General features: G+C 43.6%; 1 protein-coding gene across 3 annotated transcripts in view; it reads right to left on the bottom strand.

Moving 5' to 3' along the window:
- Window positions 1-1,004: 1,004 nt before the first annotated feature.
- LOC118311208 (low-density lipoprotein receptor-related protein 8-like) overlaps window positions 1,005-18,724 on the bottom strand; it is a 67,253-nt gene continuing 49,533 nt past the window's right edge. For 2 of the 3 annotated variants that reach the window (XM_035634838.2, XM_035634836.2), the window contains 9 exons: window positions 17,289-17,460; window positions 15,344-15,571; window positions 13,272-13,390; window positions 12,428-12,567; window positions 9,127-9,268; window positions 8,244-8,396; window positions 6,278-6,568; window positions 5,306-5,374; window positions 1,005-3,766 (listed from right to left, as the gene is read on the bottom strand). In XM_035634838.2, the coding sequence (XP_035490731.1) occupies window positions 3,426-3,766; window positions 5,306-5,374; window positions 6,278-6,568; window positions 8,244-8,396; window positions 9,127-9,268; window positions 12,428-12,567; window positions 13,272-13,390; window positions 15,344-15,571; window positions 17,289-17,460 (1,655 nt within the window). In that variant the 3' untranslated portion in view covers window positions 1,005-3,425. The remainder of the gene's footprint in view (window positions 3,767-5,305; window positions 5,375-6,277; window positions 6,569-8,243; window positions 8,397-9,126; window positions 9,269-12,427; window positions 12,568-13,271; window positions 13,391-15,343; window positions 15,572-17,288; window positions 17,461-18,724) is intronic. The other variant, XM_035634837.2, reaches the window with a different exon arrangement.

Raw genomic sequence — 18,724 nt, forward strand, 5'->3', positions numbered from 1 at the left:
GAAACACTTTGCTCAGTTCAACACATGCAGTGGTTTCATTATGGTAGTCGTATCCAGTGACCTGTTTAAAACAGATCAAAACGTATGATATTGCTGTAAAAAATTGTCTTTTTGATAGTTTCACTAATTACAAAACTAGTAAACCAAGAAGCAGACGGACCATAGTCCGTACCTCATAAGGCGACATGTTCATCGTTTTCAGCTTGTGGTCCCACTGGTTTACCGGTCGCCTAAAGCTGGCGATTGGCCAATTGAAGTTCTGGTTGATGTGGCTAAAGTTTTGGTGAATAACCTACAAATCCAGCAGGCACATAGCAATGTTAGCAGTAATTTGGAGGTCACTTCTGGGTGACCTGATAAATGCCAAGTCCCACATTCGATTCTTGGCAAGGTTCATACATTTCAATTTAATTCAATTTATTTCTATAGCGCCAAATCACAACATACATTGTCTCAAGGCACTTTACATATTGAGGTCAATATTAGAATATTAAAGGGAAAACCCACCAAATCCCACAATGAGCAAGCACTTGGCAACTGTGGAGGAGAAAAAAACATTTGGTTCCCAGATTGTTTTTTTTCTTGTCTTTTCTGATCACAACAATCTCTAAATTGTGGTCTCATTTACAGCAAAATAGACCACAAAGAATACATTGGAGCGTGGATACAGCGCAATTGGCAGCTGGTCCGTCGGATCGGTGCACGGTAGCGGATGTAGGTGGGCGTGCAGTGGACGAGCTCTCTGTCGGACCCACCAACATGGCACTGGTCAAAATGCTAAACGCGTTCGGCTTCAAAACAGGAGCTCACAAACCAATGTGTGACTTCAGGCTGGGATGTTTTACCCACATAAAATATTAATTAGTGCAGCTTTTCAGTGAACATGACCACTGTTTAGCAAACAACAGGTAGGCTTGCTTTGTTAAAGATCTTCAGTGCCACAAAGTATTAATTTTGTGGTACGCATAATATCTGTAGAAGAAAATGACACGGCACACGTTGAGGAAATTTTCAGTCAGATTTTATATATCAATATATAGAGATATTCAAAAGCAATCCATTACAGAAAATGAAAAAAGTTAAACCAGTTTGGTCTTATTACAGTTTATCTTTGCGAGTACAAGTAGTTGGCTGATCCCTGTTCTTTAAACGAAAAAAAAAACACAAAGTAGGAAAATAAAAAGAGTAAACAAAGGCACAAATGAACCAAAATAAAAATAAAAATCAATCATTGCATTACCACTGAGGATGGGAAGCATCTCACAGATGTGGGAGTTTTTTTTGAGAAGGGACACAATGTGTTACGTGGGTTAACTAAAAGACGGGTTGCACAGAAAAGGGACGGCAAATGATGCACAGCAAGAAACAACACAAATCACTTTGGTGGATAATTCAAATTTCTTACAATCAGGGAATGCAGTGCTCTCCTTTTTATACAAATAAATTAATATACCTGTCAACACTTTATCTAAAATCTTATGTACATCTTTTCTTTTACATAATTGTATAATACATTATCAAAAACCTTATGAAAACATATTTACAAATCAATGAATCAAAAAGCACCCTCAGAGCTTCTCCAGTGTCACACAATCACATCCATACAACACACACACGCACGCGCGCACACACACACACACACACACCTTCATACAGTTTTCTTCCATGCAATGCACAATACAGAAGGCATTCTAAGAGGGTTGTGCAACAAAGAGCATACAAAACAGTTTCAAAATGGCTGTGGGATGAACATTTGCACTCACATGCACAATAATGAACACACACACACACACACACACACACACACACACACACACACACACACACACACACACACACACACACACACACACACACACACACACACACACACACACACACACACACACACACACACACACACACACACACACACACACACACACACACACACACACACACACACACACACACACACACACACACACAAATTGAGTAACAGAGTAACAGTTTTAATGATAGGAATAAACCAGCATGAAACATATTCACTGACAGGACAAGTTGGCCTCATACTCGCTAACATCATTTTTGTTTTGTGTGTGGTTGCATCACATGACGGGTCGTTCTTGTCATGCAGCCACCAGCCGGGCTCCCCCACATGGCACAGTACAACAACTGTCTGCCCAGATATCGGCCACCCCAGCAAGAGGAGAGCAGACACGGAATCCAGCTTGCTTTTTGTGAACGCGCGCATGCATATGCGTGTGTCTTGCCCGGAACAACGAACGGCTTCATTGTCAGTTGGTGAGCAATTATGCATGCGGTGTTTTCGGAGGGCAAGTGCACGTTGTCTCCGTCCTCTGGAGAACAGCGTGAGTGGGACGTCATCGCTGTGCCCCTTTTTTTTTTATGTACACATTTGTTTCGCAAATGAAGTGATCAAATAAAAATTTCTAAACACTCGAGAATGTTTTGTCAACCACACAACACTGTGGCCTGACTAAAACACTGCAGTCTATTGCTTCTCCCAAAGCATTCAACATCTAAAAGAAAAGTCACAGTTAAGAAGACGGAACTCCATCATAAAAACCACTCCTCTCTGACAACCTCTCACAGGAAACGAGGTCTAAATACTGTATCTGTCCATTTTCTCCTTTTCGGTCTGCAAGCTTGCCATATTCTCCCCAAACTAAGGGATGTTAGAAGTGAATTAAAAACATGACCCCTCAAATCAACTATACTCTGAAATGTTGGACAACCCACTTTCGCAGGCTAAAATCAATCAGAGAATGAAAAAATCTTACAAAAAAAACACCCCCAAAAACATCCAGGACAATGTTAACCACACAACACGTTAATGACATTTATGATTGACTCTGACATGAATCTGTACAGATTGTCCCATCAACGCAGGTACTGCCCCATTTTCAAAGCTCCCTTTTTCCTTCTTAACCTGTGTTCCCGGAGGTCCACAGCCCACTAGGAACAGCATAGAGGCCAAATCATTAGCAAAACACAACCTCTCACTAGCCCTGTCACAAAATATAAGACACACAGCACACACCTCACTAAGTTATCAATGTAAAAGACGACTCAAAACAGGAACCGGTCTGACTCCATATTCCAGATTAGGTCAATATTGAGAATGCATTTGGCACACGTTAATACTTCTGTAATCAATTCTCAGCATTTACCGGCGGGAAAAAAATAGATCCAGCACAGGAAAAAGGTATGATATTACTTATGTAAAGAATCATGTTAATCTCTATTAACATTGGTTATTCTCAGAAAAAGAAATTGGCATAGTACATGGCTGTGAATGGCTGCATGTCACACTTGATGATATGTTGTTTGTCCCTTCAGCAGACTCAGTCCGAGTCACCCCTGACCTCACTGTGTGTGCGCGTGCCTGAGCGGCCATCTTCTCCTGAAGTCGCCCATGTGGATCACTTCGCAGTAGACAGCATGGGCTGCTCCGTGTACCAGTGAGTCCCTGGATCGGGCATGCTGCCACCAAGTGGCAGGGTGATGAACTGCGGGCACGTTCCACCTCCCGCTCCCACGACGCCCATGCCGACGCCCGGCGGATACGGGTGATGGTGCGCGTGGTGTCCCATGGCGTCAGTCCGACCGATGTGGATCTCGTCCTCCTCGCCCTCGCCGGTCGTCTTGCGGTAGACGGGGTTGTCAAAGTTCATGCTCTTGGTGGAGTTGCGCCGCCAGTTACGCCACACCACGTAGACCCCGGCGCAGACCAGGCCGAACACCACTGTGGCAACAATAGGAACTGCATGCGTTTAACACACAGCGTCAAGGGAAATGGGAAGGGGGGAGCGTTAATGAGGCATAACGAGTCCGTGGCATGAAATGACAGGCACAGAGAGGAGCAGAGCAGGCATGCGGGGGACGGAGAGGGGGGGGCAGCGGTGCTGATGTTGTGTGTCTATGTGTCTCCGCCAAACGTGGGCTCAAAGTTGGGTCAGACACCAACCCCTTGATTTTTCTTCAGCTGTGCAAGGCACCATTACTGGCCTGGCTGTAGTAAATTCATTTTTACCCATTGTATCCCTTGGGAGAATTTAAATCCATCACATCACCACCTGTCGATACCTCATCCTCAGCAAATCTATCCTTGAATAAGCAATTTCATTCAATAAACGTTCAAGCTTTATTGGGCTCTTTTTCCTCATCTGTCTGTTCTACTTACGAAGTAAATAATGACAACAGTTAATCTGAATTTATCAGCTGACAAATTTTGTTCCCATTCATTAACACGTAGCACTGGTTGTGCGTCTTCATACGTCAAACTGTAGATCGGAAAAATAATGCAATAATATCTTCCACATATACGGAATGTTTATTTTCCTACAGCCTTTATATGTGGCGTCAAGGCACGACCAGCTTTACTCAAGAGAAAATATTCCTGTGGGAACTGATTATTTTAATCGCACTGCAGTGTATTTTCTTCCAGTCTTTTGCAAAACCAAACAAATAAGTGCAGAGAATTGATTAAACGTTTTGTCTGCTGTAACTTATTCGGCAGCATGTTCGGCTCACTTGCTAAGTGACAGAGCATTCTCTATAGACATTTGGCTTACAGGTTACACTTAAAATCATCTGTTTACAACAATCACATACAACACAGTACCCCCCCCCCCCCCCACCAGTGACAGCTTGGTCTTTTAAATTGGCACAATCTATGGACGCAACTATCAGAGTTAGGGCTGAAAGAGCCCAACTGTGAAATCAGAGTGGGAGAGAAATCTGAACCAGTCGTTCAGGGCCAGGCTGTGGGGTTTAGCCAGCTCACAAAAAAATGGCAGGGTGGTCTTTTTTCATAGGTTGTGGGCCAGCAGACACCACAGAGACACACATTTATGTGCATAAAGACTGAAAGTGATTTTTGCATAATATGTCACATTTAAGGGATAAATCTGCCAATGTTATCAGCAGAAACTGTGAACCGTGTACTGTGGACGAAAAGACTGACAGGTGTAGCAGCGGTAACTTATTAGAAACAATTGAGAAACTGTTTTAAACTACAGACACAAAAGATCTACTGACAAGAGGCCCTCTGGCTGTAGCAGGACCCAACACAACAACACCTTGGAGTGAATAATGCAGCGTGGCAGCAATGTCAGACACAGAAAATGACTAATGAGGAACCTCAGCGAGGAAAGACCTGTGGGGCAGGCCTCTCTCATCCTGCCGCAGCAGGGTCAGTGTGAATTGAGTACAAACAGAGTGGCCACGGGCAGCAGGTAGACAGCAGCTGGCCTTGAGTGTGGACAGACAAACACGGACAAGGGAGCTTCAGGTGACTTACCGATGGGGATGACCACTCCCAGAACAGCGACTGTCAGGTTCTCGCCCAGGAGGAAATGCTCACCTCCAGCTGCAGAGGGAGATGAAATGGGAAAAAGGAGTTCGACCAGGAGGATTAAAACACGGCAGAGCGAGAGGGGACAGGGGCGGGAAAGCATAGAGGATTAAAACAGAGAGTGTGAGAAATAGACTTAAAGATAAGCGGGATAGAAAAGTCCGTGGAAGAGAAGGGAGATAAAAATGGAGCAGGTGATCATGCGTGCGCGGCCGTGAGTGTTTTACAAAGAGAGACGGATAGTTGGAATAAAAATGAACGAGGGAGGGAAAAAAACGATGCGATGGTTGGCATTTGCCCGACTGCGACCTTGACACTACACCCTGACCTTCTACGCTTTATCCATCTCCGCTCCATCGGGCCCCAATGTCACCTCGCAGCTCATGTTCGTTTACATACTACATACTTACCTACATGCACATTTACATAATACACTTACACAAGCGCATACATGCCCTTGCAGACGCGCAACACCCCGCCGCCCACACTCCGTGCAATTTATGGAAGGTAAGGCGACATTTCCTTGGCGGCAAAGGGTACCATCCATCACTCCCATTACAGTCAATCGAGCGTGGTTATTGGGTCTTGCAGATATCGCGCTTAAACGTCATCATTACTGCGAGGACCAGAGGGTGTGGTGCCCTGCAGGAGAAGTGGGCGCTCAGGTGAAAGTTGCTCTTCCAGAAGACTGGGCCCCATCTCTTTTTTAAACTCCCGAACGGGCCATTCCGCCCCTCCCCAAATCATACGGAGAAAATCGAATCACATAGTGCCAGGAATTTTAAAGTGATAAATCTTGAAATGTGAAATCGAAGCATATACATGTTGGTTTTAGGACTAACTAATACTACAGTATTAATCACACAGGCGGAGTAGAAGAGGAGTAAAAGAATGATTTTGAATTCACTGTCCACTCACAGTGCTGTGACACGCTGCTGTCCCCCGCAGGTGTGGTGGAGATGACCATGGCGGTGGCTGTCGAGTGGGAGCCCAGCGCCTTTGACTCCTGTGACGGCACAGGCTTGAGTGTGGAGAGGAGTGTTAGGGGCTCCGGGGTGCCAGATGGAGCCGTGGTCAGGTGGGGGGTGGCGTCCGCCTGCGATACTCCCCCCGAGGGCGGAGAAAAGTCTTCGGCAACAGTTGCACTGGTGCCAGGTGTAAGCCCCGTGGGAGTCGTTGACGCCGGTGTCATGTCGTCTCTCGGCGCTCCTAGAAGGAAAGAAGGCACACGGTAGGAACCTTTGGTTCAGGAAAATGACAGAGGCCACTCTCAGTTCAGTCTCTGTCTACTAAAAATAAAGCCACATCACATTTGTGTCGGTCAAAAGGAAAGAAGATCCACTTACTGTCGCCTCAACACCAAGTGCCGAAGAATATTACCCCAAATGTTGAACTATTTCACTGATTATTCTTAAGATGTCACGATTAATAATCTCAACCAACAACATCATTGTTCAAAGTTGCTCTTTCACATGCTCAGCTCAGCTCCTGTTCTTTATCAGGACTGTGTGGGTGCGGTTTTATGGATCAAACTTGATTAACGGTGGCCTGCCGGCAGAAGCAAACAACCCCACAACAGATGTCACCTTTTTGATGAAAAATATTCCATTGATATGAGCAGAGATAGTGTCGCAAACAAATAAGTCTCTCTATCAGAATATATGTTTTCAACTGTATCTACTGCCACTGTAGTATGTTTATATACTGCCCAATATGGATATAGTCATTGTTGATTTAATTGATATGAATGTAAAAAAAATTGTTTACAGTTTTCAATGGCTAAATATTTGTAAAACCCATTGACAGTGACCAATAATATTATTAAATACTAATCCTAATAAAAAAAATAAGAATAAAAATGGCACAATGGTTCTATAAGATCCATAATATACAAAACCACCAACATTCACTGCTCACATGATAAACTGAAAGTTTATAATTCTTCTTTGAGTCAAAACTGATGTTTAGAATTCTCAGCTGATCTTAGGTCTGTTCCAACAGTTGTCCTCTTCCTCGAGTGGCAAGTCAACATTAACACAATGTATATGATAAGCAATGTGATACAATTTCACACACAGCGGTATTTGTTCCGGAGATGCTGCATTAGATAACATTACTTAGCAAAGTGGTCCATGCTATTGTTTCCACCCCCTGTATGTGTCGCCTAGCAACTGCCTTTTTTTTTACTCCAACAGCTACAGCATTTTGCCCGGAGGGAACATATCTAATGATTTATTATCAATTATTACATACTTCCAATTAAAACTGTTAATTGATTAATTACATGTGTTCTACGGTGTTACTTCTGTGATAAAATGCATAAAGCCAATTATTTAGAAGTCTGCCTGGTTATTAAACAGGAACATCGTGTTGGTAATAAACAGTGTAGAAGACATGCAAGGTCACCGAACGTCATAAATTTATAAGATTCTGCAGATAATCTAAGAACATAATAATGTATGTTTACATCAATCATATTCTCTACAGCCGTGTTGACTAAACATTTTAGCAAATGATCTGTTTTGCTGTTATTGTTACTTTAACTATGCGCAGAAGTATAAATCAAAAAGCTCATTGTTATTTTTGTTATTATAACACTATCTCGGTGGTAAAGCTTAGTCAGCACAAGCCACACAGGAAATGTTGCGTTAAACAACAGGAAGTCTCTTTTCAACCCAGAGTCCTACAAGTTTACCCTCTGATGACACAAAAAGCAAAAGCTCTTTAAAGTGAGACAAAATCACATTATCTGCACAGGAAGCGCCGTGGCGCTCTGCCCAGCGAATCCCTTTAAGTGCTATTGATTACTAAATACCCTCAATTACCCGAGAATAAACACCAAAGATCACCACAGTGTCAATTGCCGGAGAATTAACACACTCACCTGGCACACAGCCCCGCATGTCCGGCCCCAGGTCCTGTCCGTCGGGGCAGGCGCAGGTGTACTTGGGCGAGTGTTCGGTTATCTGTGGAGCCTTGAGACACAAGTACTCACAGCCTCCGTTGGCCACGTTGCCCAGATTACAGCTGTCAGGGCCTAAAGACGGTGACAGAGAGAAAGGGAGACGTGACATGAAGAATTACACTGCTATGGGGACATAAATAAGATTATCACTTATTCAGCTCGGGGAGATAGCAGGGAGTCAGCGAGAGACAGACGGAGTTGCTGCGCTCGATTGTTCCACACTGCGAAACAATGATGACATCCCTTTCCACAAAGCCCACTGCTTTGCGTAAAAACTAAATCTAAAAAGAATACAAAGAACCACATCTGGCAACATCCAGAAACTTGATGTAAATATTAGCGGGTTTTGATGCCACTGCGACAGGGACAACTCCCCTGTGGTCATCCCGTCCTCTTGTTTCAATACAAACTAAGAAACACAGGAATGCACGGCGATGGTGATGACAGACAGGCGGAGACAGACATGGAAACCGACGCAGGGAGAGAGAGAAAGTACAACCAGCCATCACGTTCATGATTAAGTGCTCCGTTCGGTTCAACTCAAGTCGAGATTGTCCTGTTCGAGAAAACCGGGTCAGAGGCAGGGATTTGACAGACGTGCTTATGTGTACTGCTGCTCCCACAGCTTTGATCACTCCGCCACAGTCACAAGCCTCATCATCACTTATTCATGTCTGCCTGGGTCAACGTGGACCCACAGAGGAAACTTGGTCACCGAGATATGACTGGGCTCACACGATCACAGTGAGGCGATGTGTGATGGCGCACCATCAGTCCTTCACACACACAGACACACACACACCTTGTGGCTGCCGGAGTTGGTGGAAAACCACAATGTCATGGGGGTCGTTGAGGTTTTCAGCCAACGTGTGAACGTCGTGCCCCGTCAACCTGTTGGCCATGAAGACTGCCGCTCTGTCTCTGTCTGTCCAGTAGATCCGGTCCTGGGAAACAGGGGGAAAATAATGTTAATAACTTTAGCATCAGTAATATGATGTTCGACTTGGGAAGGATTTTATTGATGATGATGATGATGATGATGTGGGCATTAGTTCCATTGGGCTTGTTTGTAAGATTTAGTAAGACGTGTTAACACGGCTCTTGATTTGGCGATGACGGCCTGGCGGTCAGTCTGACACCAGATTGAAATATTAGCTTTGTCATTGTGAGCATGTTTAGCATTCTGATTATTCGATCTATTTAGCAGGTAGTTCATAGCACTGCTGTGCCAACCGCAAGCGATTCATTTGCACGCTATTAATATTTTCCGAACCTGTCCCCTATCATTCCAAGCTTTCAAATAAGCGAAAGAATTTCAGAGATATATATTTTTGGAGATGTGTACATGTGCTGTATGCATCTAACCGATCAGAATGCATGTTGTTAATAATGTCACATTCAAAACATTCAACATCGATTGTGTTCATTTCACAAAACTCCATTCTTTATGATTAAATAGTAATAAATTACCACATTCACTAGTTTGTTTATTTAGTGCTGTCACAATACCAAATCTATCAAGTTGCAATGAACTGAAACAAAAACCAAACTAAATTAAAAATAATTCACATGTTATAACAATTCACAGACTACGGTATATAGAAAAATACATAGAGTAGTTCAGATTCTGAACGTCATGCGTGTGAAGAATCCTTCAATTTGAAAGACAGACTGTACTGACAATGTTTCTAGGTTCAATTTGACAGAAAAAAACAGGTGAATGAAATACGATAAAACACAATGAGCTCAGGCGACTGATAAGAGGCCCGGGGACAAACGACCCAAACACAGAGAGAAGAGACATGCAGGGGGAGATTTCACAGGGCTGGGCTCAACAGTGCTCACAAGTGAAATTCATTGGAGGAAAAATAATAGAGTGGAGAATTGGGGCAAGTGAATAATGCACTGATGCACATTTGTTGTCACACAGAGTCTAATTCATGGTCTTTTGTTGCAGAGGGAGGATGCTAATTTGGCTTTTGCTGCAAATGTGATGGGATGAATGCATCAAAGGAAATGCATACGAAGGTTCGGAGGCAACGAGAGGTTTTTAATTCAACCGGAGCAGCGGCGCAACAGTGAGCAGCAGGCTTCAGTGTCTGGCATTTCCTCTGTGGTTCCTTACAGTGTTCACTCTTAAATGATTAAAAACATATCCTAATTAGATCAAAGTACAGTAGCTCAAAGGCAGATTATAACCACGCATGCTGTTTATTAATTGATCTGTTTACTTTGTTTCCCCCCGTTCACCGCCTCAACACTTTTAGACCGAACGTGATATTTTTGCGGCGGCCTCAGTAACCACCGGCTTAATCTCCAGAGATTTGCGAGTCCGTACGTCTCGCCACGCGGTTGTGTACGCGTGCGTGTGTCTGCGTTGAGTCAGTCTTTGACTCAGAAAGAGATGGTAATGAGGTGCACACACACTACAACTGGCTCCACTCAATAGCCCTGAGCCTTTGTGTGTGTTCAGCTTCCAGGACGACACGAAGGTCACCTTGTAGTCACAGCAGGGCAGAGAGCAGAGACTCCCCCGGACCCATTTTGTATTACACCGGAGGGGATTTATCATCATCACCGCTCTGAGTTACACCACCGTGCTGGTCGCAGGCTGGACGTAGATCTATTTTTTTAAAGTCTCAAGGTTATGCTTTGGACAGATTTTTTAAAATTTTTTAATAAACTAAAGAGAGTTCTAAGTGAAAAATGCTTCTGTTTATAAAAGCGTTAGAGCGCATAAGTCGACTAATATCTGCAATTTTTGAATTACAAATTCTTTACTTATATAGTATTTCAATTTAATGCTATGTCCAGCTCCAACATTAAATTGCTGCTTACAACAACAACAACAACACTTATCTGAGTAAAATTAAGTTAGTTCTTGCACTTTTGACAGAAAGAGTACATTTAAAATAATAATAATAATACACTAATATCTTTTACATGCATATATATGTATAGCACACAATGTACATATCCATCCATCCTCTGTCTACATATTTATCAAGTATTCATTTTTTATTTTATTCAATCATTTACTTGTTTGTTCTGTTTTCTTTTTTAATCCTTGTTCCTGTAAGTCTATTCATACAGAATTTACAGTTGTATGTACAGTAAGTACTGAAAGCAAATTCATTGTATGTTTTCACACAGTTGGCCAGTAAAGCCAATTCTAATTCTGATCCTCCGTTGCTTCCATCATACGAGGGAAATTTCAATCCAGTCTTGGTGGGGACTTTTTTCCACTCAGGACCTCTGAGCTCACATATGTAATTCCATCCCAAGTGGATATTTTCAAAAAATCCATTCCATTGAGACCAGTTTCCCCTCGGGAGGAAAGTGCCACTTGGGGAACGGGCCACTAGGGTGATGTGACTGTATCACCACCTGTCGGAAAGTGGGCTGGAAGATTAATGTGGCTGCAACATCAGGGTCGTCCCAGAAAAGAGTTTGTAAGCAAACAGCACGGTTGCACTCAGACACAAACAGGACAGAAACCAAGAGGCAGCAGATTTGCTGGACGGCTTGGCACCAAGCCAGATTTCTGCTCTCGGACGACGGCCCTGACATATCGCACACAGAGAGGAGCTCTGGCTGATGACCACAAGCCTGTGTGTCTGTGTGTGTGTGCGTCCCTTTAGGCTGGGCCTGCTAAAACAGGCTGAGCATACTAAACAGAGAATAGAGAGATGCCTAAAGCCCCACACACACACACACACACACACACACACACACACACACACACACACACACACACACACACACACACACACACACACACACACACACACACACACACACACACACACACACACACACACACACACACACACACACACACACACACACACACACACACACACACACACACACACACACACACACACACAATGAGGATACAGTAAATTGAATTCAACAGTCATTACATTTAATACACTGCAGGCTCCTGAGAAGCTAATGAGAGAGATGAAGATATGATGAGTTGTGGGCGGCTCGATGATCAACTGCCCCAAATCCCTTCAGTCTATTGCTGAGTGTTACAGTGACACACACCCACACACACACACACACAACCACACACACAACCACACAATTTTACAAACCTCAAAAACAGCCAGTGCGTAGGGGTGTCCCAGCCTCTCTGCAGACGACATGTGTGTTCGGCGATGAGCTCCGTTCAGGTCCACACTGGCTATGAGGTGCAGCTTTGAATCCACCCAGTACAGGCGCCTGTTGTCTACGTCTGAGGAACACACACACGCACAGACACAGATCAACATTTTTGCCTATGTGACGACACATACCCATTGTAGCGGTGGTGAACCCTCGCCTCCTGCCCATTTCCAATCTGTGCAAGCGAGGGGGGCAAAAAAATAATATTTCCTTCCTACAGCAAAGTTAATCTGCAGCGTGACTTTGCGAGGAGTTCAACTTTGGTGAACTTTGACTGGCGAAATTGGCATGCGTGTGCCCGTGCCAATATCCTGCAAAACTGGCGACTGCTTCCAGAGAATACACCATTGCCATGAAGGGGCGTACTTGGTCTGCAAACAAATATTTAGGCAGCTCCTATGTGTCAAAATAACATCCATGATTGATTGCCTTTACGGTAAGCGCTCTCGCACTCTGACCAACAAATCCCTTTAGGGTCACATTGAGCACATTTTAAAATGTCAGTTTCTCACAACTTCTGAGACACTTCAAATATCATTCCAAAAGCAAATGTGACAACTTCATAAATCTCCCCCCCCCCCATTATCATTGAACAGTAACCCGTACAATTTCAATGGCTTTCGACCTTTGCCTGTAATGAGTTGACTGAGAGCGTCAGCTCCCTTCAGGACGCTGCCTCGGGCACGTTTAGCTACACACAACAATTATCTGAAAAAAACCAAAACGTAATACATAGCACAGTGTAATGAAAAATAAAAGCTGTTTTCCTCTCACCTAGAGTGATGCCGTTGGGCCATTCAATGTTATCAGCCACCAGCACCTGTCGGTCCACGCCATTCATCCCGGCCTTCTCTATCTTGGCTCGAGTGCCCCAGTCGGACCAGTACATGAAGCTGCATTGAACGAGAAAAAAAAAAGAAGCCAATTTATCGTGCTATTATAGAGCGCTCATGTAGTGCCGCTGTGCTCAGTGAGAAATGTGAAAATAATAATGCTATAGAGCGTAGAAGTATTACACTAATTATTTAGCTATTTATAAACTTTCCTTCTGTGATTTTTCGTCGATGCGGTTCCAAGTTCCTGTACAGCAGGTATCCGTCTTTATTTCAGCTTTATCAGACACCGGCAGGGTTGCTTTCCTAACTTTATGTTCAAGTTGTTAGGTAAAAGTCAGACAGACATATTTTAAGTGCGGGGACTGTCTGCACCACAATGTGTGAACTGGCACTGGTAAGATGAAAAAAAAAAAAAATGAAGCAACATATAGGACAGGATATTAGAATTTTTAGAAAATGGCAACTGAATACAAGACTTGTCGGTACAGACTGAACATTAACGCAGAGGTAACGCTGTCAGTGATTTAATGTGAGGAAATACCACCAGTAAAATGTGTGGAACTATTGTTTCGTAGGAGCCACCGATATATTGTAAAATCCCTTGACACGCAGTATGAGTGGTGAGTAGTGAGAGAGAGATTAGATCACTGAATCAAACTGAAACACGTGTACAGACTTCACCTTATGGGAGCTGTCCATTCAGCACCATAAAACCACAAGACAAGTCAAGTCGGCTTCCATCTTATTACTTTCTATCACTTATTACACACAGTTTTCGTTTGTATGTGTAAAGTAGTCATCTTGTGGGGATGAGGCACATTTTCCAACAGCCGAAAATCTCTCCAAATAATATTTTATAATTCCAGATAATAACTCTGACCTTTTGAAAAGCTGACACTAATATTTAACTCTTTCCTTACAGTGGTCACAGTGAAATGTATGTTGCCTTCCATCCTTCCACCCAATATTTTAGGCATTTTAGCCAATAAACTTATATTTTCTTGTTCGGGTTTCTGCTCTCCACGTGTACAAAGACAAAAAAAGCCCTTTATATCATAATAAGTAGCCTTGCCTTCAGTTTAACTCTGTGGTTGTGTGTTGAATACTCAATGTTAGCAGATAATCCGCTAAACCAGCCAATTAAAATACCGTTATTGTTTGACTTCTGTAAAATTGAATGGTTATTGGGCAATAAGTCGAACATCACAGCGGTAAAGTACACAGTGATCCACACAGTGATTTCTATATAAATGATTATTACTGACATCAAGTGAGTTTTCCTGCAAAAAGAGAACTGTGATTTTGCGTCACAGTGAGATTTCTGCGCGTGCTGGATTCCCTGTGAGCAGTTGTGATTGGATCTGTAATGTGCTGGACATCTCACTGTGTGCATGCCTCAGTTTAGACCATGTGGCGGTTTATTTTAGTCTATGTTTGTTTTCATCAGGGTTTCTCATCACCAGACACAAAAGCTGCAGAGGCATGCGCAGGCACAAATTCATAAAGCTTTTTCCAGATTAGGAGGAATCATCTAGGACAGAATTTCCCCCCCAAAAAATGTACTGAGTCAGGATGCTATATGGGTCACAGACTTGTTCCTCCGGATTCCCATGTACAGCAACAAGAGTCGTCTTATGCTCGTCATTAGACATGGCCCCACAAGAGGATTATATTTATTCAATTACTGGCTCCCGAGCCGAAATCACTTTACCAAACTTGATCCGGGGTTATCGACCTCCGTCTCCAATATCATAGATGAGGAATGAACAAGATCAGTACAGCCGGCATCGGGACACAGAGGAGGGTAACACACATAAACACAGTTTGACACTATTTCATGTGGACACACTGTAAACTGCTGTGAACATTTACAACACACTGTATAGTATACAGTATCGTGTTTTTTTGCATTCTAATGATGGACAGAGAGAATAGAGAATAGAATTATTCCTCCGTTCAATCATAGCTTTAACATTGGTGTACATCACAAGGCTGAAGTATCTTTCTTACCCTTGGTGGGGATCCAGCGCTATGGCCCGGGGTTCACTGAGGTCGGAGTTGACGAGGACGCGTCTCTTGGTGCCGTCCACCGAGGCCACTGAGATGGATTTGTCGCCGGAGTCGGCCCAGTACAGGTTGTGTTGGAGCCAGTCCAGAGCCAGGCCCACGGGGGTCTGCAGCGATGAATCCACCAGCGGCACCTGCTGAAGGGGGTCGCCGGCCTCGTGGATGAAGGCACTGCAGGGGAAGGAGCAGTCGGGCAATGAGGACGGAAAGAGAAATAGGAGACAGTGAGGAAACAAGGAGTATTTTCACAGGCGGAGAATATGAAAGGCATAACCTACAGCTAGCCAGCGATTATTGCAAAATCAATGTGAAGCGTTGGGATGCTCACAGCCTGGTGGGCCCTATTTTGTGATAACGAGTCTGTGTACACTTGTCCTCCTACTTACTTGGCAGCTTACCAAAAACATTTATCACGGTAACATTTTGACTCCACAGTGATTTCATTACAAGCTAAAGCATTTAATACACTTTCCCTTAAGGTAGTTAGACAGTAAAAGTAACAATAGAAAAGTAACTGCAACATCAGCTGTGCAAGCAAATCCAGCAATAACCACGAATGAATGAATAAATGACTGAATTTCAATGCAATGGAAAAGGCTTTTAGGTTTTATCAGCTAAATTAAGCAAACATTAAAGTCTGTTTAGCGCATTCATTTGATAAATGATGAGTGGTTAGCAAAGTGGATAGATGAGCATATACAGGACAGTCGCTGTGCCGTGCAGCGGCTGCGGCGTGGAGAGAGGGGCCGGTGTGCACGAGTCGTAGCCTTGGGCCAGATGCGCTGAGCAGGTTCATCCGGGGGTTAACGCCCTTCTTAGGTGGATCCCTTATCAGAGCAGACAAGGCCTGACTCGGGGGGTTACCCTGCACGTTAATGACTTGGCCCCGGCAGAGATGCGAGGTGAGGGCCAGGCGGCTGTGCTCCCAAAAAACAGGAGTTTCAATTTTAGTTCCCCCAGAGATCTTTTCTCTTAATATCCGTTTCACGAGGAGGACACAGCGCTCCAATTAGAATAAACTCTGGGGAGAAAGAGTTGTTGAGGATAACAATAGGAAGCGTGGGATGAATCAGAATTCATGGCAGGTCTGATCCGTCGACTCTGTTAATTAAAGTGGAAAAAGACTTCAACCAATCATTATGAGGTAAATGTTGATTGCAACATTGTTATGGCCAGAGAAATGAACTGAATTTAGATACAATCACATGGCACACCACGAACGGCGTGACATTGTCAAATCAAGATGCAGGAACTTTTGATAGAATTAAATTTATTCATGCAGAAAATTGAAAAGTATACGAAACAGAATATGGACACATGGAAACACAATGCATGTGACATTCAAGGTCCATGATGCAAAGTAGTGCATTGGCTAATTGCATTTCAAAATCTTCTGTCTTAAAATCATGCTTTACTGAGGACTAAAAGTCAAGCTCCTATAAAATAAATCCCCTACTGTACAGTGAGGGTTCGTTTTCTTTACTTATCCCAAGGTTCTCAGATCAATTTATACCTTTAATCTTAGAGCAAGGTCTCTAAATTAAAGGAACCTTGTGGAGTTGTTGACCACCAGTGGTGCTATGGAGCTATGTACCGACAAAGACTGGAGAGAAGAAGACTGCCAGCAAGTGAATATGTATGCAAAATATGTAGGTTTCAAAATCCATACAAAAAGTTGCCCCCGCAAATGTTTTGCGAAGAAAAGACTATATTTAACACATTTATCAAGCCTTTCAATGTTTTTTGGTGTGTGAAAACCAAATGTGTTTAACGTCAATTTTCTCTAAAACATTCTTTAAAATCAAGAACAGGTTTCTGATTTACGACAGTGTTTCTTAAATAAAAAACAGAAAGTGAGCGTAACCTCGAGTTCCCGTCCTTCGCTTACCTGTAGATTTTGCGGTGAAAGCGGTCGCACCAGAAGACGCGGTTGTTGGCCACGTCCAGGTCCAGAGCCACTGCGTTCTTCTGGGTGGACACCACCTGGCTGTAGTCCCGCTTCACCAGGTCGATGCGTCGGATCTCGTGCCGGTTGGTGAACAGCAGGTAGGGGCTTTTCCCTGGGCGCACATCGGAAGATCGTGTCAGGGTCAAAGGATATGGATATGAGTGCATCCAGCTAAATATCACAGCACAATTGTTAGTGAGATGAACACAGTGGAGTTGGGATGTGCGTCATGTTATGACCAGTCAGATCAGCTCTGACAGGGTTCAGGCTGGTACCGCTATTAGAGAATTGCTCTCGTCCAGGAGCTCCGCAGATCATCTATGCACGGCAACGCTAACGCGGTTTGAATCCATCTGCAAGCGCAGTGTATTAAAGTGCTTCAAACCTTTATCAAGTGAAATCAAATCATGGTCTGGGATTAAGATTGAGTAAGAAATAATGGTTGTGTACCCGTTCTTATGTCAATAATTAAACCCGGAACATAAAGGCCTATTCCGGGGTTAAAAGAAAAATGATGCCGGTAAGTCTGAGAGATTGGATTTCTAAGCACAACGTCTAACTGTTTGTGTGCTGGACTCAGAACCTTAAAGCCTGAACGATGTCGACATTCCTTCACCACTGTCAAAAAGCACCGCAGCTTAACATGGTCCCGCACATCCGTAGCATCAAAGTCAATACGCCGGACGTGATAGGATGTGTGATACAACTCAATTACTCCTCTTAGGAGACTGCCGGGCCATTAATCCTTCATTACAAACCTCAGAACGGTCCGTGTACTGATCAGTGTATGTATCGTTAAATGCTTTTGTTTTTTTCTCCTTGTAAACGTGGAGGCACCTAAGTGTTTGACCGCATCTCTTTAAACAGCGAGCTGGCACAGGGAGGCAGACAGAATAGTGTTGAGGTTTCAGCCTCGCATTGTGTCTATTAAAGGGGCAGCTGATGGGTGGTTCATGTCATGGGATCACTTGTGATTGGACTCTCCGATCTGCCCCACTGTTTGATTTCATCAGGGGGCAAAATAGAAACAAGCATAAAAACCAAATTGTCATAAGATAATGCAGAGTGGCATTGTCATACAGACGGACACTTTTTCCAGCTGTGTGATGCTAAAGCCATGCTAATGAGCTGTCTCTCCGTTTCCTCGCGACATCCCGCCGTGTCCTTGTTTCATTTTTTTTTTTTTTGGTGCATTCACACCTATTTTTAGAGACCGTCTGCCTGCGATGAGGTCACCCAGGATGCATTTCAATATGAATCAGACGGCGCAAATGGGCTTTTAGCCACATTTATATTATTATTATAATTTTCCAATGATGATTCTATTATAAATGTGGCGGGTAGAAAAAGCCCAGGCGGGTGCGACAGACAAAGTG

This window comes from Scophthalmus maximus, chromosome 5 (assembly GCF_022379125.1).
Source record: "Scophthalmus maximus strain ysfricsl-2021 chromosome 5, ASM2237912v1, whole genome shotgun sequence".
NCBI classification, from domain to species: Eukaryota; Metazoa; Chordata; class Actinopteri; order Pleuronectiformes; family Scophthalmidae; genus Scophthalmus; species Scophthalmus maximus.